The sequence below is a fragment of the Drosophila simulans genome, chromosome 3R, assembly GCF_016746395.2.
Source record: "Drosophila simulans strain w501 chromosome 3R, Prin_Dsim_3.1, whole genome shotgun sequence".
Taxonomy (NCBI): Eukaryota; Metazoa; Arthropoda; class Insecta; order Diptera; family Drosophilidae; genus Drosophila; species Drosophila simulans.
Genome location: NC_052523.2, coordinates 7,500,624 through 7,515,841, shown reverse-complemented (window position 1 = coordinate 7,515,841; position 15,218 = coordinate 7,500,624). Strand labels below are relative to the sequence as shown.

The following is a 15,218-nucleotide window of genomic DNA, read 5'->3' as shown; positions in this document are numbered from 1 at the left end:
AATACCCAAGAAAAATTTCGTGCTCATGTCGGGTGCCACCCGTTTCAATTCATTGCCTTACTAATTTTTCACAAGTCGCTAGCTGAATACTCTAATGACAAATATTCTTACATAAATTCATTTTTGAAATGAATTTTGTGACATTATGTACATAGATTCGGCTATTAGCATTATTACTATTACTATTATTTTTACTATAATTTACATTTAAATAATAAAAACGTTAATAATATATATAATATATAATAATATATAATATAATATATATATATATATATATAAATATATATATATATATATAATAATTAAATTACATATATATATATATTTATAATATATAATATAATAAAATATAATATAATATATATAATTATAATAAAATATAATAATAAGATGAAGGGCATATTTTACAAAGTATTCGACAAAGTCTAGAGCCACGCCGAAAGAATAGTGTATAAACGTATGGAGTGTAAAACGTATGGAGTTACGCATCTTGTCTGTGACTCGACTATCTACAAGAGTAGATAGACTGATAGAGACAATAACCCGAGTATTTTTAGAAACACCCGAGTATTTTTGGAAACACCCATGTGTTTAACGGTAAACCTACAAGTGTTTTTGTCACTCATCCCTTTTTAGGCATTTGTCTTTTTCTGACTGTTTGTCTTCTCTACCCTCCGTTATGGGTGCCGAGTATGATCGGTACCCGCGACGCAGGTCACCGTATTGATTCGGGTGCGGGCACAACGGGGTGTCTTGTCTACATGTGCAGATGTATACTGTGTGTTTGTAAGTACCCGCGATGTGCGTGGCGGGTAGCACCCGCACACAAAATTGTTGGGTGTGAGTCGAGTGGCTAAAAATGCCACCCTTGCAGTTCTCTGTTTCAAATACGTTCTATAGTCGTTACAAAAGATACTAGCTAAAGCATATACTAAAAGTACTATCTGCGCTTGTTACTGCAATTTCGTTGTTTGTTTGAAGACTTATTACAAGAAAAAAAAATGATATAGTGTCTGTTAAAATATTTCCATATATATTCGTGTTTTAGAGAGCAAATGGTATACCGTAACTAAAGGCTTTTTGGATGAATATATATATCTATATATATATATGTATGTACAACCCGTAACTGAATAATGAAAAGAATGTAGAGGAATATATAGAATACGCGTATAGACTTGAGACGTAACAATACATATCAATAAATTTACATACATCCCAGGAAGGCAAATAATGCCCCACGGCGCAGGACGATTTCGAAGGATATAGATACATATATATAACCTATGTGTGTGTTTGTTTGTCTGTTCGAGCCGTTAGCTAAATAAAAAGATGTTTCGATGGCCATCCAAAGCTGTCAATAATCTGCAAAGAATATATTATATACATAAATAATATACGTATGTTATTTACAATGGAAAATATATGAGAAACGTTAAAGGACAACCAGATACTTATATCAAACTAGTTGCTGTGTTCATTGTTGCTATATATGTACTATATGTATGATTATCTTCTAAACTGTTAACTACGTACTATCCAACTAACTATGTATCCGTTATTATTCGATCTGTGTATCATTACGTTACCATACTGTTCTGTACTGTCGTTAAGTTTGACTCGTTTCCATATGGCCAAGAGCCGCAATTAATGTATGCAAAAATAATCACGAACCGTATAAATTGAAATAAATGCATTACAAACCAAGAGCACCATCATTCCTGACCTACAATTGATCTGCTGGTGAATGAAAATACTCGTACGTATATGGATTTGGATAAGGCGCGCGGACAAATTGGCCACGTATTTTCAGTGACTTCTAAGAATAGATAAGTCGTCGTCTTCCGCTTGAAACAGTCATGAAATCCGAGCTGCGCACTTCTTAATATCCAAGTGGTAAATACGATAACAAATAAATAAATAATGATAAGCCAATGCCAGATAAATAGTGTTTTAATAAATTAATTAAATATACCAATGGATACCCATGGCCAAGTGGTTCTCCATAAAAGGCCCTGGCCGTTCTGGACAGTTCAACAGTCACTAAAACGCCGTCAACATGAAATGTAAGTACCGCACAAGGAGTAACCGCCAACGAAATCCGTGGACCATTCGAGTAACTCGCTCAATTCGTTGCAGTCTTCAACCTGCTGTTTAGCCTCTGCCTGGCCTTCATGCTGTGCACCTCGTGGGTGTCGGCTTTCTCCAGTCTTGCCACCCCGGAGCCAACTCCGCCAACTGGTGCTCCCGTCGATGGTTCGACTAGCTCGGGTTTCACTGGCCCCCCGCAGGCTGAAACCACAAATGCCACGCCAGAAACGTCGACCATCTATCCCATTTACGGATAGTCATCATCGATTGATCAATTAAAAACTAAATCGCAAATATATTAAAATACGTGTAATTTTCACTTGCATCAAATGATTTGTGGGGCGTACGGTACGAAAGGCATTTGATTATTTTATACGGGTTATATATTGTCCAACATAAAACCAGACGAGGTCATTCAAATAATCGACATTCACATAAATTAGACACTAAACAAAATGCACACCGATGTACATATGCATCATATGTAGGAGTGGGCCTAAAAAAAACCGGGTGCTAGTTAAGTAGACACCACGTTGCATCTAGCTGCTGCTGGTCGCCACATTTCGCCGGAAAGAGCCTCGCACCTGCATCTGCAACTGCTCGCTGCTGCACTCGTCTCGACCGTACTGCACATGGAAACGAAAATCAATTAGCAACATTTGGCAGCGGGCTAACCACAGGCCTACGCACCTTGCAGAAATTGTGCTCCAACAGTTCCACTGCCGTTAAACGCCTCTTGGGATCGTGCTGCAGACAATGATCGATGAAGTCGTGACCCTCCTGGGATAGGCTCTCCGGCGCCTGCGGCTTCTCGCCCATGCCCACTTTGAACATGATCTGGAAGTTGGAATCAAACTGGGCCCACGGACGCTGTAAAGAAACCAAAACTAAATAATATTACACATATTTAACAAAGGTTTTAGTAGCCTAATTCACAGTATTTTCATTAAGTGTAAATATTTTAATATTTTTATACAAATTTAGTATTAAAAGGAAAAGAGTAAAAGAGTACTGCATTCATTCAAAAAATAAAATTAGTGTAAATTACTTTAGACTGCGTATAATGCAAAATATTCACCCAAAGAAAAGCACTAATAATCCAACATTGTGAAATGGACTGTATACCCCGCCCCACACATCGCATTGCTTATCTACAATGTGAAGCACTCACCTTGCCCGAGGCCATCTCTACAACCACACAGCCCACCGACCAGATATCGGCCGCCCTGCCATGGCCATCGCTGTTGGTCTTTGTGAACACCTCCGGCGCCATATAGGCCTGTGTGCCGACATAGCCCTGCAGCTCGCCCGGCACGGTGGTGTGCGCCTGGATCTTCACTGCTGATCCGAAATCGCCCAGTTTCAGGCTGTTGCTGCCGTCCACGAGGAATATGTTAGCAGTCTTGATGTCGCGGTGCACAATGCCATGCTTGTGCAGCTCTGACACGCCCGACAACAGCTGGGCGGTGAATCGTCTCGTAAGCGCCTCCGGCAGATTACCAGTCAGCTCCACCAGCGACTCGAGGGTGCCCTCAGAGCACAGCTCCATGAAAATGAGCAGCTCTTCGCGGTGCACCTCGATGCCATAGTAGCGCACCAGGTTTTTGTGCTTTATTCCTTCCAGGATCTTTAGCTCTTCGGCCACATTCTTGAGCGCTCGCGTCTCTCCCGGCTGGATTGCGATCTCTTTCATGGCCATCAGCTCTCCCGTGTTATTGTTCACCGCCGTGTACACCTTGCCGAATCGTCCCTGGCCGATCTTAATGCCACGATGCCAGCGGAAATGAACGCTACGCGCCCTTATATGCACCTTGTCGCTAGAATTGAGAGACTTGACCTGCCCAATCAACCTTCGTTCGCGCAGCCCGTCCTCTAGATCCATATCCAAACGGTTGACGGCATCTCTAACGCGTTCCTGTCGCAAGGCCAGCGGTGTGCCTTCGAGGCTGCTCTTTCCAGGAGATGCTGGAGTCGGAGGCGTCTGGGGCACCAGCAGGCGCAGCTCGCCATTGGCACTCCTCTGGCACGGAGTGTCGACATAGTCTGAACTGTCAACGGGACTGTACGAGTTTACTGACACATCCTCCTTTAAACTGAACTGCGGATGCAGTAACTTGTTGTATGGTGGCGACTGCAGTGGCGGCGTATTCGGATTAAGAACCATGCCAGCGGACATTGGAGTCCGTGTTGGTGTCCGGGAACGCGAGGTGGCCGGCGATGAAGTCTTTCGAGTGCGCGGCGAAGCCTTTTTCTTGGCGACCTTTTCGGGTTCCGAAGTGATGCCAATCACGTGCGAAATACAGCGGTCCATTTGCTGCTTTAGCGCCTCAAACTCGTCGTCGTCCAAGTGCTGGGTAATTTGTGGATCACAGGCAAGAATCAAAAACTCCAGACCCTGGGAAGCCCAACGCGGACGCATTCCTCGCCCACGTTCGCAACGCTCCATCACGAAATGCATCCACATCTTAGCGTAAGCGATAATTCCTAAGGCAAGATCTACTGTGTGAGCACCGCTGTCCTTTTGGTCCATAATCTTCTGCTCGAACAGCCGAATGACGTCCTTGTGATACTCGAATCCAAATTTGTACCCCTGATGCAAAATCTCTCGAGTGCGTGACAGCACAGCCTGTTTGTCTTGCTCATCCAAATCTCGCATGTTGCTCAAACAGCAACGTTTTTGCACTCCTTCAATTATTGCCGTCAACTTGTTGCGCACTTGCAAAACGTCCTGCTGCAGTAGCTTGAACGCCGCCTTGACGTCCGAACAGATGAAGTCATGCTGCTGGTTGGCTACGTCATGTTCGTAATGCTCGCGATGAAAATCCGTCGTCTCTACGTCGCGACAAAAGGTTTTGGCAAAGAAGAGCACCTTAATGGAGCGCTCCCGTTCGACTGTGAGCAGCGATTGTGTCTCTCGGCAAATGGTCAGCAGTTGCCATTTAACCTCCTCGTTGTCGTCGGTATCGGCGGTGCCATCGATCTGTTGATCTAGCTCAACGGTACGCTTCACCAGGCGTTCGGAGATGCTCCGCAAAAGCTTGCTGATTATGCCACAGAATTTTTGAGATGCTAACGTGTGCATGCCCTTTATCATGGGACTGATAAGCTTGGTAAACATCCATTCCTTCTCAAGGACGGACTTCTGGTTGCCCTCCGGAACGGCAACCAGCACTAGTTGATCGATGTACTCCAAGTACAGCTCGAAAGTCTTTCGCACCGTAGCATCGTAGTGGTTTAAAATGCTAATATAACTGCCTAGTTCCGCCTCATTCTCCACCAGCGCCGTGGTTATGTGCCGCTGGTATCGCTCCCGATGGGTTAAGGCTAGGGTCAAGCCCTCCCTGAGCTCCTTCATCAACTGTTCCAGGCTCAGTGGATTGGGGCGAACGGGTCTCGTCTCGAGACGCATGCGCAAGAACTCATGCATGAACTGCAACGGAATTCCGCTCAGAAATACAAAGGTAGGAATGTACGACGGCAGATTTATGGATTGTGCCTCCTCGCTCCAGTAGCCGTAGGTGCGCAGCTCCACAACCTGTTCGCGGCTGATTTGAGGATCTAGCCTTGGTACGTCTTCCTCAATGGACTCCGCATCCGACTCGTAATCTAAGTCTTCAGCTCCGGGTTTTTCCAGAGCTATGTGCGCCTTGTACAATGCCACGTTGTGCAGCTTGTGTAGAAAAGCCAGCGACTTGGCCAGTCCTCGACTTTTGAGCACATTTTCTATGAACTTGCGATACAGCCCAGTGGACTGCTCTCCTGTCCCATTGCTGCTGCACGTACCCAATGGCTCGACACTGAAAATGTTGATGTCGTGCATGGATCCCTTGCGCATATGGCTGTGAGAGCACTCGCTGGACCACTGGCTTACCTCCGTGGAGGTGGATCTAAAGGAAAATGTATGTTATATGTTTTCTTCAATTTCGTACTACTTCGTATATACATACTCATTGCTACTTGATGTCTCGCCTGGCACGTGGGTGGCGTCGTTTAACATGAATTGCACTTTGTGGCACGGTGTCACACCCTTTCGCGAGGCTGATCCGGCCATACTTGGTGGCTTTGATGAGTCCATTGAGTTAACAGCAGAATCATCGTTCTCTACACCCGATGCTGATGAACTACCGCTGTCGGAGGCGATGTAGGAGGAAGTGCACACGGGCCAAGAGAACTTCTCATCCTGCAGTCTTGCCAGAATTTTTCCTAGAATACTGAGCTTCAACTTGTTCTGCTTGGTAATGTTATACCATAAGCACATGGACTTGATGCGCCCTACAAAGCTCTGTGATTTGTAAATGGGATGCAGAGCGCCCATGGCCTGCGAGGAAGGGTAGAGTGCCTCTGCAGCTTCCAGGCGCGTCAGCATACCCTCTACCTCTCGCAGCGCCAACTCCTGATGATCCATGCAATCCTTGCAGTACAGCGACATGCAGCCTTGGCACATCTTGCTGGGCAGTGGAGCTGGAGAATAGATTTAAATAATGAATAACAAGGGGTTTACTTTTGAATGATGGTTTGACATACAGCTAGCATTAGAATTGCTATCGGAATGAATGCCACTATCCAGGCTGATCAGACTCGGCTCGCGGCGATAGCGCGGCTGGAACTTGTAGTTTATAATGTGGGTGAGCAGATCGGAGACTCCCTGACGCGCTTCGAAAAGGTACTTGTCCTGCTGCTCCACCGTTCGGTCTGCTTGCCAGGCCTGTAGCTCTAGCCAGATGAGATCCTTCAGCTCAGTCTGCCAGGTGTGCTCCTCTTGTGATAGTTTGGCATCCTGTCGGTCTACGCTACCGAGCTTAATTAGATTGGCAAACGTTTCGTGGAAGTCCTTTCTTTTTCCCAACCCAGGCGTTGCTCTTCCATCACTCCTTAACATTCCAGCGGGAAGTTGAGCAGCGAAAGCCAACGGCGGCGCCGAGGAGCGATACCCAATGGGACGTGAGGACACGCAGCGATAGCGATTGCAGCTCTCCACCACCTTGGAAGCAATTCGCAGTGGAATCGGCGCCATTGCCTCCGAATTGAGCGGCATGATCTGGTCCAGAGACTCCAGTGGATGAGCTGTCTCGTGGAAGCTATTACCTCGTGGAGCAGCCACCGCCGTTGTGGCCAACGAGTTCTTCATCTCACGTTCCGAGTCGCGAAGGAGTGACTGCAGCCGCTTGTCCGTCCGCTTGCTCTCATCGTTGACAAACATTTCGTTGAGCAGGGCGCAGTCCATAGTGTTGCGCCGCAGGACGCGGGATCTGGCCGTCCTGGTCTTTTTGGGTGTGCCACCCAAACTGGCCGGCAAGTCTGCGGAACTGAGAAAAAACGTTTAGAAAGTGGTCGCTTATGAGTATGCATTTTTCTTAGAATTCTAAAATTTTGTATGTTTTTTATTAGATTAAAAAGACGACTGTTATTTGCATATTCTTGCGGTTATAAATATTTAGAATTTAAAGATATGAATTTCCAAATAATTAAATGAGATTTTTTAATCTATATTAAAATCCAATTTTTACACAGACGACAGGGCAATTCTTGAAACATATTTAATTGTAAATGGATATTAAATACTTCAAGGTTATTTAAAATTATTTCCATTTTCGTTTCAACAGTGATTACGAAAATGACATCAGCCATAGAGATGGCACTCATATACCATCATATGCGGCATATGGTAGCATATGGCCATTTGGTGGGTCTGCGTTCGTCACTATTCCCGATCACGTACCTAGCCCGGACGCAAACCCTTATCGCGTCCATCCTGATGCCTTATCCATATGGAGCACCCCGTATGTATTGATTGTGGATACTCACGCTGTCACATTGACCACCTTCTGTTTGCGTTCCCAGTCGCGGTTCTTGATTTTGAGCCTAGTACGTGGCGGAGTAGTGCCGAAGGCCTCATAGTGCGCCGCCAACTCATCCTCGGGCGGCATGTCCTCCTCCAGAGCACCAATCCGATTTCGAGCCATCTGCACTGGACGCGAAGGCGTCTGCTTCACACGGTACTCAACTCTGTAAGATCCAAAAAAGAGTGGATGATGACGTTGAATGTCATGGTTGATATATTTGTATAGTATATTTGCATTAATCTAGGGGCTTGTCCTAATTGTTTTGCTAATTGCAACGGCGGACAAGTGCCGCTTAATCGCCGATAACCCAGATAAATATACCTACTGCACTGAGAAAATAGCTTTAGAATTGCGGTGTGTCGTTTATTCAACAAGGAAGTTATAATTTTTTACAGCTGCGATAAAGTGATTAAATTGCTAAGTTAATATGTATAAATTTTCACGTTGTCTTGGTTTTTTAGAACTTTTTCAGTGAGCGTTTGAATCGCGTTTTCAAGAGATCAAGAAGGTATTCAACAGTTAACCGAACTAACTTTTAAATTTTTCCTTTAAACTTTTAAACAAATTTTGCGCTGTTTTTCGTGTGCATCACATGGAAATTTGTCGGTGTATCCAAGGGTGTGAAAGCCGCGAACGCTGGGGAGGAGGACATCCCTATCTTATCTGACTGCTGCCGGTGTTGCAGACAGCCGCATGTCACGCCTGCGATTATGCCCTAATTTGAGCAGAGGTTTGATTTATTCCCGACCAAAAAAAAAAAGCCCAAAATTGGCTGTGATTGTTGTGTGCAAATCGCGTCACATTTTTCATCAGCCTATTGGCTAGGTTCACTCACTTCTTCCGACGCATTTTGCAGCCCTCCTCCTGGGGAATCAACTGTTTGCCCAATCCAATAGCTCCAAAACCGGCACTAATCAGCGAGTTGCAGCGAGACGAGAGAGAACCTTGGAGTGCAATCCTCGCCTGCGCTCTCAACTGGCTGGTTGATAATGCCGATGTTTTAAACTGTGCTTAATCGCCGCAATCGAGGGCTAGTGTTACTTTCCGAGTCTCCGGTGGGTGCCCGAGCCAGATTTATGCACATCTAATTGCACCGCACCATACACCACAACAACCCACTCTGGAGACAAAAAATAGCGGCGAAACGATACGAGAGCAAATAAAAACCGACAGCTCACAATTAAAAGCTGGTGGAGCTGGAGAACTTTAGACGCGAGCCAGCGAACGATGACTGGACTGGGGACTGGACTGGCCTGGGGGCGGAATGACCGATCCCCGGTACGCGGCACCCGGCTGCCGATTCCCCTCTCGGATCGATGGAATCTCACTGGTGGGGTGGGTTACGGGTTATGCACTATCTCCCACCGTAGTAGTGTGTAGTTTTCTGCCTGGTTTATCACGACGAATGGCAAACAGGCGGCAGTAGTTCGCACGCCTCGCACCGAACCCTTTCGAATTTCATAACGCGCAGCACTTGTCGCGGCAGCCAGTCAGTCAATTTATTAGCACTTTTAACAAGAATATTCCCCATCTATTCGCCAATGCGTATAGTATACGGATCTGTATGTAAAGCAAGCGAGTGTGTGCCGCGGTGCCGACGAAGCGGTGTCGCCCCAAAACGACTGCTATTCACTGCCAATCGCGGCGAACTGAAAAGCGCGAGCGGCGAGCGCCCGACCGACGCATCCGATTGTTTGCGGCCCTCAGCGGAGAGCAACTAGTGGGTGGCCACTTCAAATCGGAGATGCCGGTTTAGCTACTAAATAGTTCTGTTTCACATTTGGAAGTGGTCATTTCAGTCAGAAACAACTCGATGTGGCACAGAATGTGTAAAAGTATGCTTAACATATAAACTATAAATTGTGAAGCCTAAGGATTACAATACATAGAATACCTGCCATTAAACTATAGCCATTTTTGTGTGGCATCTCAGAGAGAGGAGACGCAAAAAAGATGAGCCAGAGAGGTATGGAAGCTAAGAGCGCAAGAAACAGAGACGCACCACCGAGATACGGTTTGTTGTGGAACGCAAAGGGGTATTCGATCGCTTGTGGAACGTATTGCGTTTGTTTGTGGTTTGCAATTGTCTTAACCGCGCGAATATTTATTATTAATTTATGGCATTTTATTATGTTCGCGCTCGTTAGCTAATAAGCAATGTGTTTACTTAAGCTATTGAGTGTATGTATTTTTCTACATGCGAGCAGAAGAACAAAATCGTTTCGAATCAAGTCAATCAACTTCATTGGCTCTATATGAAAAATCTATTGTCACGTGACCAGCGGTGCGTATACTTCATATTTATAGATACACATAAAAGTTGCACATTCGCACCGTGGTCCCCATTTATGTATGAGGCATTGGAAATTCGATGACTAACCGATCAATTTACCAGATTGACTGATAGGGCGACTTCGTCCAAAACAAAGTGAGTTGAAATAAGAATCTTACACCCAATCAAAATTATTTCTTGTAAACAAATGTTGAAAACAAGCATAGTTTTTAGTTTTATTTTTCAACGTTTCTTAGCTTAGTTCTTGCCAATCGAATAGCTTTTGAGAGGTTTGAAATTTAAATAAATAGAAATAACAAATCATACACAATCTCTGAATCTCATGTTTATGCTGTTTTCTTCGGTAAACATGGCATTTAAAAACACATTAGAAAATTCTAAAATTAGTGCAAACGGCAGTGGCACGTGTGTGTGTGTGTGTGTGTGTGTGGGCGCGTGCGTGTGCAATATGCGGAAATGTTTTCTGATATGTGTGTACATTGTACACGCCATAATTATGCTTATCAAACACACGAAAGCCCCAAAATTATAACCAACTGATTTGATTGTGCTCATGCCAGGCTGCCCAAAGCGAGAGGGCTAGAACGTGGAGCAGAAGAGAGAGCGAGAGAGAGAGAGATAACCAGCAAGTTCAAGTACAAATACGAATGTTGCAAGAGCGCGATCTCTCGCTCTCTCGGCCAAAGCCAACAACAGTTAGGCCAGAGACCTTCAATCATCGGAATTCCATTCAGTTAGCCAGGTGACAACCACAAAACATTATGAGACGGAGATTTGAGAAGAAAGCGAATTCGATTTGAAAACAGAATAACGAAAGAGGTTACAAAGCAGAGTGGGCAAACGCACGTATTAAACGCGTTTTAACTTCCAATAGTCTCCCCTGCGTCTCCTCTTCTTCTTCCCTGCCCCCTAAAACAGGTATACCAGCTGAAGAAGAACAAGATTGGCGGCATTAAATGAGAGATAAAGTCAAATGAGAACACTGCTTACACATGTCCAAACTATCGATTACCCTATAAATGCTGTTGTAAAATTAAAAATCAAAAACTTGTTCGTTACCTTTCCTAAAGAATCGCTGCTTATATCTATATTATATTATATATATTATATTAATATTATATTTACACATTGCCATTTTTCCAGCGAACTAATCAACTTATCAATTAACAGGTATTAAAATATAGAGAGACCAACGAAAAAAGAGCAAGCAGCAGACACATAAATCTCGGCTAATTTCACTTAGTTGCCATAGAAACAGGTGCCAAAGAAAATGGATATTTGCCGCAAATTTCCTGCTAACATACGACATTCGTGTTTTCCTGCGAAACGAAACCCCCTTGAACACTCACCCATCCCATGAAAATCAAATCAAAAAAAATTAATTGTATTATGAATAAGCCCCCGCGCAAAAGACACAACAAAAAAAAAAACAGCGGAAAACGTATCCGTAATTCCCTCAAGGTGAGCGTGTGTACAGCTGCGGTTAAAATAATAGCACTACTGCAGGTGGAAAGTTGATTTCCTAAAAAAAGGTATTGAATGTTTATTTTTTTTAAAGTCTGATTGCATGAATAATAAGTACCATATGTTGTCTCTTTAAGCAAGAAATTTTGACTCTCTCAATGTAACGGTTCTTTTTGTTTTTGGGCACTTTCTGCAAAAGGGCGCTAAATGAGGCGGTAACAAAAATAGCACTGACCACGTTTTTGCTAAATAAAATTAATAGGAGTGATTGCTTTGGGTTTTTTTTCGACATATTTTGAAAAAAGGAGTTGCATTAAAGGTTTTAATTGAATTTTTTTCAAAAGAAGACCAAAAATTCTCTAGTTATGGGTCGGGGAAAGCATTTTACCGTCGAAATAAGGAATTTGATTAAAAACATGATCTGTGAAGGTAAAACCTACGCTAAAATGAGACGGTTTTTTTTGTTTTTCAAACAATATGATCCGCAACGCACTGCTGTTTGTCGAAAATAACGAAAAACGTGGAAGAAAGCCCTCTATGTCCAATGTGGAGATCAAGCGCTTGGTTCGGCAAAGCAAGAAGGAGCCTTTTAAGCCGGTGACGGAACTGAAGAAGGAGCTTCAGATAGCTGCAAACGTGGAAAAAGTTCGCAAACACTTAAGACAAAACAACCATAATGTGTGCAGTCCCAGAAAAGTCCCGCTTTTGACTGTGAAGCATGTGGCAAAGCGAATCGAATATGCCAAGATACGCAAGGACTGGCCTGTGGAGAAGTGGCGCCACATTTTGTGGTCAGATGAGAGCAAAATTGGGTTTTTTGGTTGGAAAGGCTCTCGGTCTTATGTTCGGCGTCCACCACGAACTGAAAATAATCCTCGCTTCACCTTTAAGACGGTAATGCACTGGGGATCAAACATCATGGTATGGGCGTGCTTTTCATACTATGGAGTAGATCCGATTCATATGATTCAAGGCATCATGGATCAGCACATTTACACAGATATCCTGGAAAATGTGATGGCGCTATATGCCGAGGATAAAATGCCGTTTTTTTGGACATTTCAACAGGATAACGACCCAAAACACACGAGGAAGAAGGCTCGAAAGTGGTTTGAGCAGAAATCGATCCGAGTAATGATCAGTCACCCGACTTGAATCCAATCGAAAAACTTTGTGCGGACGTGAAAAAAAGGTTTCTGAAGCCAAGCCCAACCATAACGAGAAACTTTGGATTCATGGGGGATCGAGGATCAAGGATTCATGGAGCAAAATTCCTCAAAAACGGTACCAGGACTTGGTGGACTCCATGCCAAGAGGATGCGCAGCTGTCATTGCCTACAATGGTCACGCAACCAAATATTAAGATTCTTTAAACATAGTTCTTAAGATATAATCCATTTGTTGAACTCTTATTTTATTTTTTTAGTTAGTTTTAGCAAAATACGAGAAACAGTGCTATTTTTGTTACCGCCTAAATTTTGAGGTTTTTTTTTCTTTTACCAATTATTTTTAAAATATCCATTAGATCTGTTACCAATTTTATTATTTCAATTGAAAATCATTGTAGTATTTAAGATTAGTGGAAAAAATTTTGAAAAAATTTCAGAAAATAGAGAAACGATGGGGCAAACACGAAATTTGCTTTTGGTGCTATTATTGTTACCGCAACTGTATGTGTTATCAGTCCACCGTCAGCGTTATCAGCAAATATCTTGGAAGACTTGAGGCGGCCCCACACAAATATGACTATGATAAATGCCGAAATACTCCGAAAAACGACGCAGAGCGTATATAACATGCATTATAAAGAAACTTAGTTTTTATATTGTATACCCGATTTAATAACTGGCAATTAGGGATTTTCCGTTGAAAATATTTCAACACATTAAAATCAGTTTAAAATATTTATGAAGGGCGCTCTGTTGTAAGTGCAAAAACTTGTTGATCACTGAAAACAATCTTTATTGTTACATAAAGCAGCGAAGATTTCGTTTCAATCTCAATCTCATGAAATTTCCACAAAAATTTGTAAATATATTACGTGTTCGACGAGTATGCGTTACACAAATGTTAACGATTTTTCGCAGTGCACCTGTGCAGAATTTTAATTGCGCTGCACACAAAGTGTTCAATTTCAGGCAGAATTCGCAATTTGTTGCTGTTCATTTTTTGTGCCTGTCTTGCAGTTCGCTAAATTCTGGGGTTCGTTGAGCCACCACAGGCCAACAACAAGATAACGTGGCCCAAAAACACGTTGTTTACGTTTAAACAATTAAAACTGGTGAAATGCACAGCGAGAGTGAAGAAGAGCGAGAGCAAATGAGAGGGAAAACCCGCAAACAGGGCTTTGAGAGCAGAGCCGCGACAGAGATACATATGTTGAAAGAGGGGGAGAGGAAATGGGAAAGAGAGCGCTAGTTAGTTACGTGCCGATGCAGACTTTCTTGTTTCTGTTTGTGTTGGGAAAAGCCCAGCAATTCGAAAACCGCTGGTGTGCTCCGCTCACCTTGCAACATCCTCCTCGACGCTCTGCTCGCGTCGTAATCGTATGGGCGGAATGGGCGGGATGGGTGGTGGGGGTGGCGTTTCAGCTGTAACGGCACTATGATGCCCATTGCCATTCTCCTCCTCTCCTGCCTTTCCCACTTGGTCCTCTGCATTTGTTGTTGCTGCCGGTGTCTTTTGCAAACGCAAACTCTGCTGCAGCGCCAGATAATCAATTGTTCGCACTCTTCGCCTGTTTGACATTTTTGCAAAACTCTGTTTTTTCTGCTTTTGTTATATTCTTGGAATTTGCTGCTCACACGCACACATGCTCAGCCAGCCGCCAGTGCACAAACACTATCGCAATCCAGCACCAACACACACTTGCACTTTAGTAAGCACGCGCCGCGTTGTTTTTTTCCTTTTTGTTTTGCCTTTGGCGATAATCAGATTTATTTTAATTTAACTTTCACGGCGAGCAAACACATAACGTTTAACGCGCTCCCGAACTTGGCACGCAGGTAAGCAGCCTGTCCTACGTCTTACCGGGCCAAAAAAAAGCAGCTAACTAAAGTTTTCGAGCCACTCAAGTCGCCCGGCGTTTTTGAAGAGCGAAACGAAGAGAGAGCTTTAGAGATGGCAAAGAAGCGATAATCGAACTGAGACTTTTCGTTCAACAATTGGTTAAAAGCTTAGAAGTGAGCAAAGTATGTCAAAGATTTAAATGTTTGCTCAGAGAACATCTAAAATATTAATTAAACAACACATTACAACTTTGCTTAATTAAAGTTCGAAATACAATCTTGCAAATAGCTAAAAACATAGGTCTATCCGATTATTTCTGCTTCTGCAAACCGTTAAACCATCGTATAGGCGTCCATCACTAGTAACAGATGGGCGGGATATTTGATTTTGAACTTATGATTATTATATCAACAAATATTATTAAAAATGAATGGAAGTACATATAGATAGTATATATATTTATAACACATGCGCTTGATTCTGAACTTATGATCCCCCTGGTGATAAGAACACAG

At 43.4% G+C, this 15,218-nt stretch overlaps 2 protein-coding genes across 3 annotated transcripts; one reads left to right on the top strand and one right to left on the bottom strand.

Annotated features, from left to right (window-relative positions):
• Positions 1–1,909: 1,909 nt before the first annotated feature.
• Positions 1,910–2,407, top strand: LOC6727534. The gene is made up of 2 exons (XM_002102878.4): positions 1,910–2,069; positions 2,143–2,407. Exons 1-2 carry the CDS (start codon positions 2,063–2,065, stop codon positions 2,349–2,351), a joined length of 216 nt encoding a protein of 71 aa, XP_002102914.1. The 5' UTR covers positions 1,910–2,062; the 3' UTR covers positions 2,352–2,407.
• On the bottom strand, positions 2,389–14,821 carry LOC6727533 (mitogen-activated protein kinase kinase kinase 4). 2 transcript variants are annotated; one of them, XM_016176441.3, is made up of 7 exons: positions 14,201–14,821; positions 7,900–8,100; positions 6,619–7,400; positions 6,042–6,555; positions 3,266–5,981; positions 2,785–2,964; positions 2,389–2,720 (listed from the first exon to the last, which is right to left on the bottom strand). In XM_016176441.3, the coding sequence occupies exons 1-7, from the start codon at positions 14,440–14,442 to the stop codon at positions 2,634–2,636; spliced, it is 4,722 nt and encodes a 1,573-aa protein (XP_016034111.1). In that variant the 5' UTR covers positions 14,443–14,821; the 3' UTR covers positions 2,389–2,633. The 2 variants fall into 2 exon arrangements, with proteins under 2 accessions (XP_016034111.1, XP_016034112.1); XM_016176442.3 differs by lacking the exon at positions 14,201–14,821 and adding an exon at positions 8,773–9,582.
• Between the last annotated feature and the right edge of the window lie 397 nt (positions 14,822–15,218).

Bases quoted from the DNA above. Each gene is read 5' to 3' on its own strand.
- LOC6727533 (XM_016176441.3), bottom strand. From the start codon at position 14,442: ATGTCAAACAGGCGAAGAGTGCGAACAATTGATTATCTGGCGCTGCAG. The intron at 6,556-6,618 runs GTATGTCAAACC...TCTATTCTCCAG, and splicing joins TAGCAATTCTAATGCTAGCT to CTCCACTGCCCAGCAAGATG. The intron at 2,721-2,784 runs GTGCGTAGGCCT...TTCCATGTGCAG, and splicing joins TGGAGCACAATTTCTGCAAG to TACGGTCGAGACGAGTGCAG.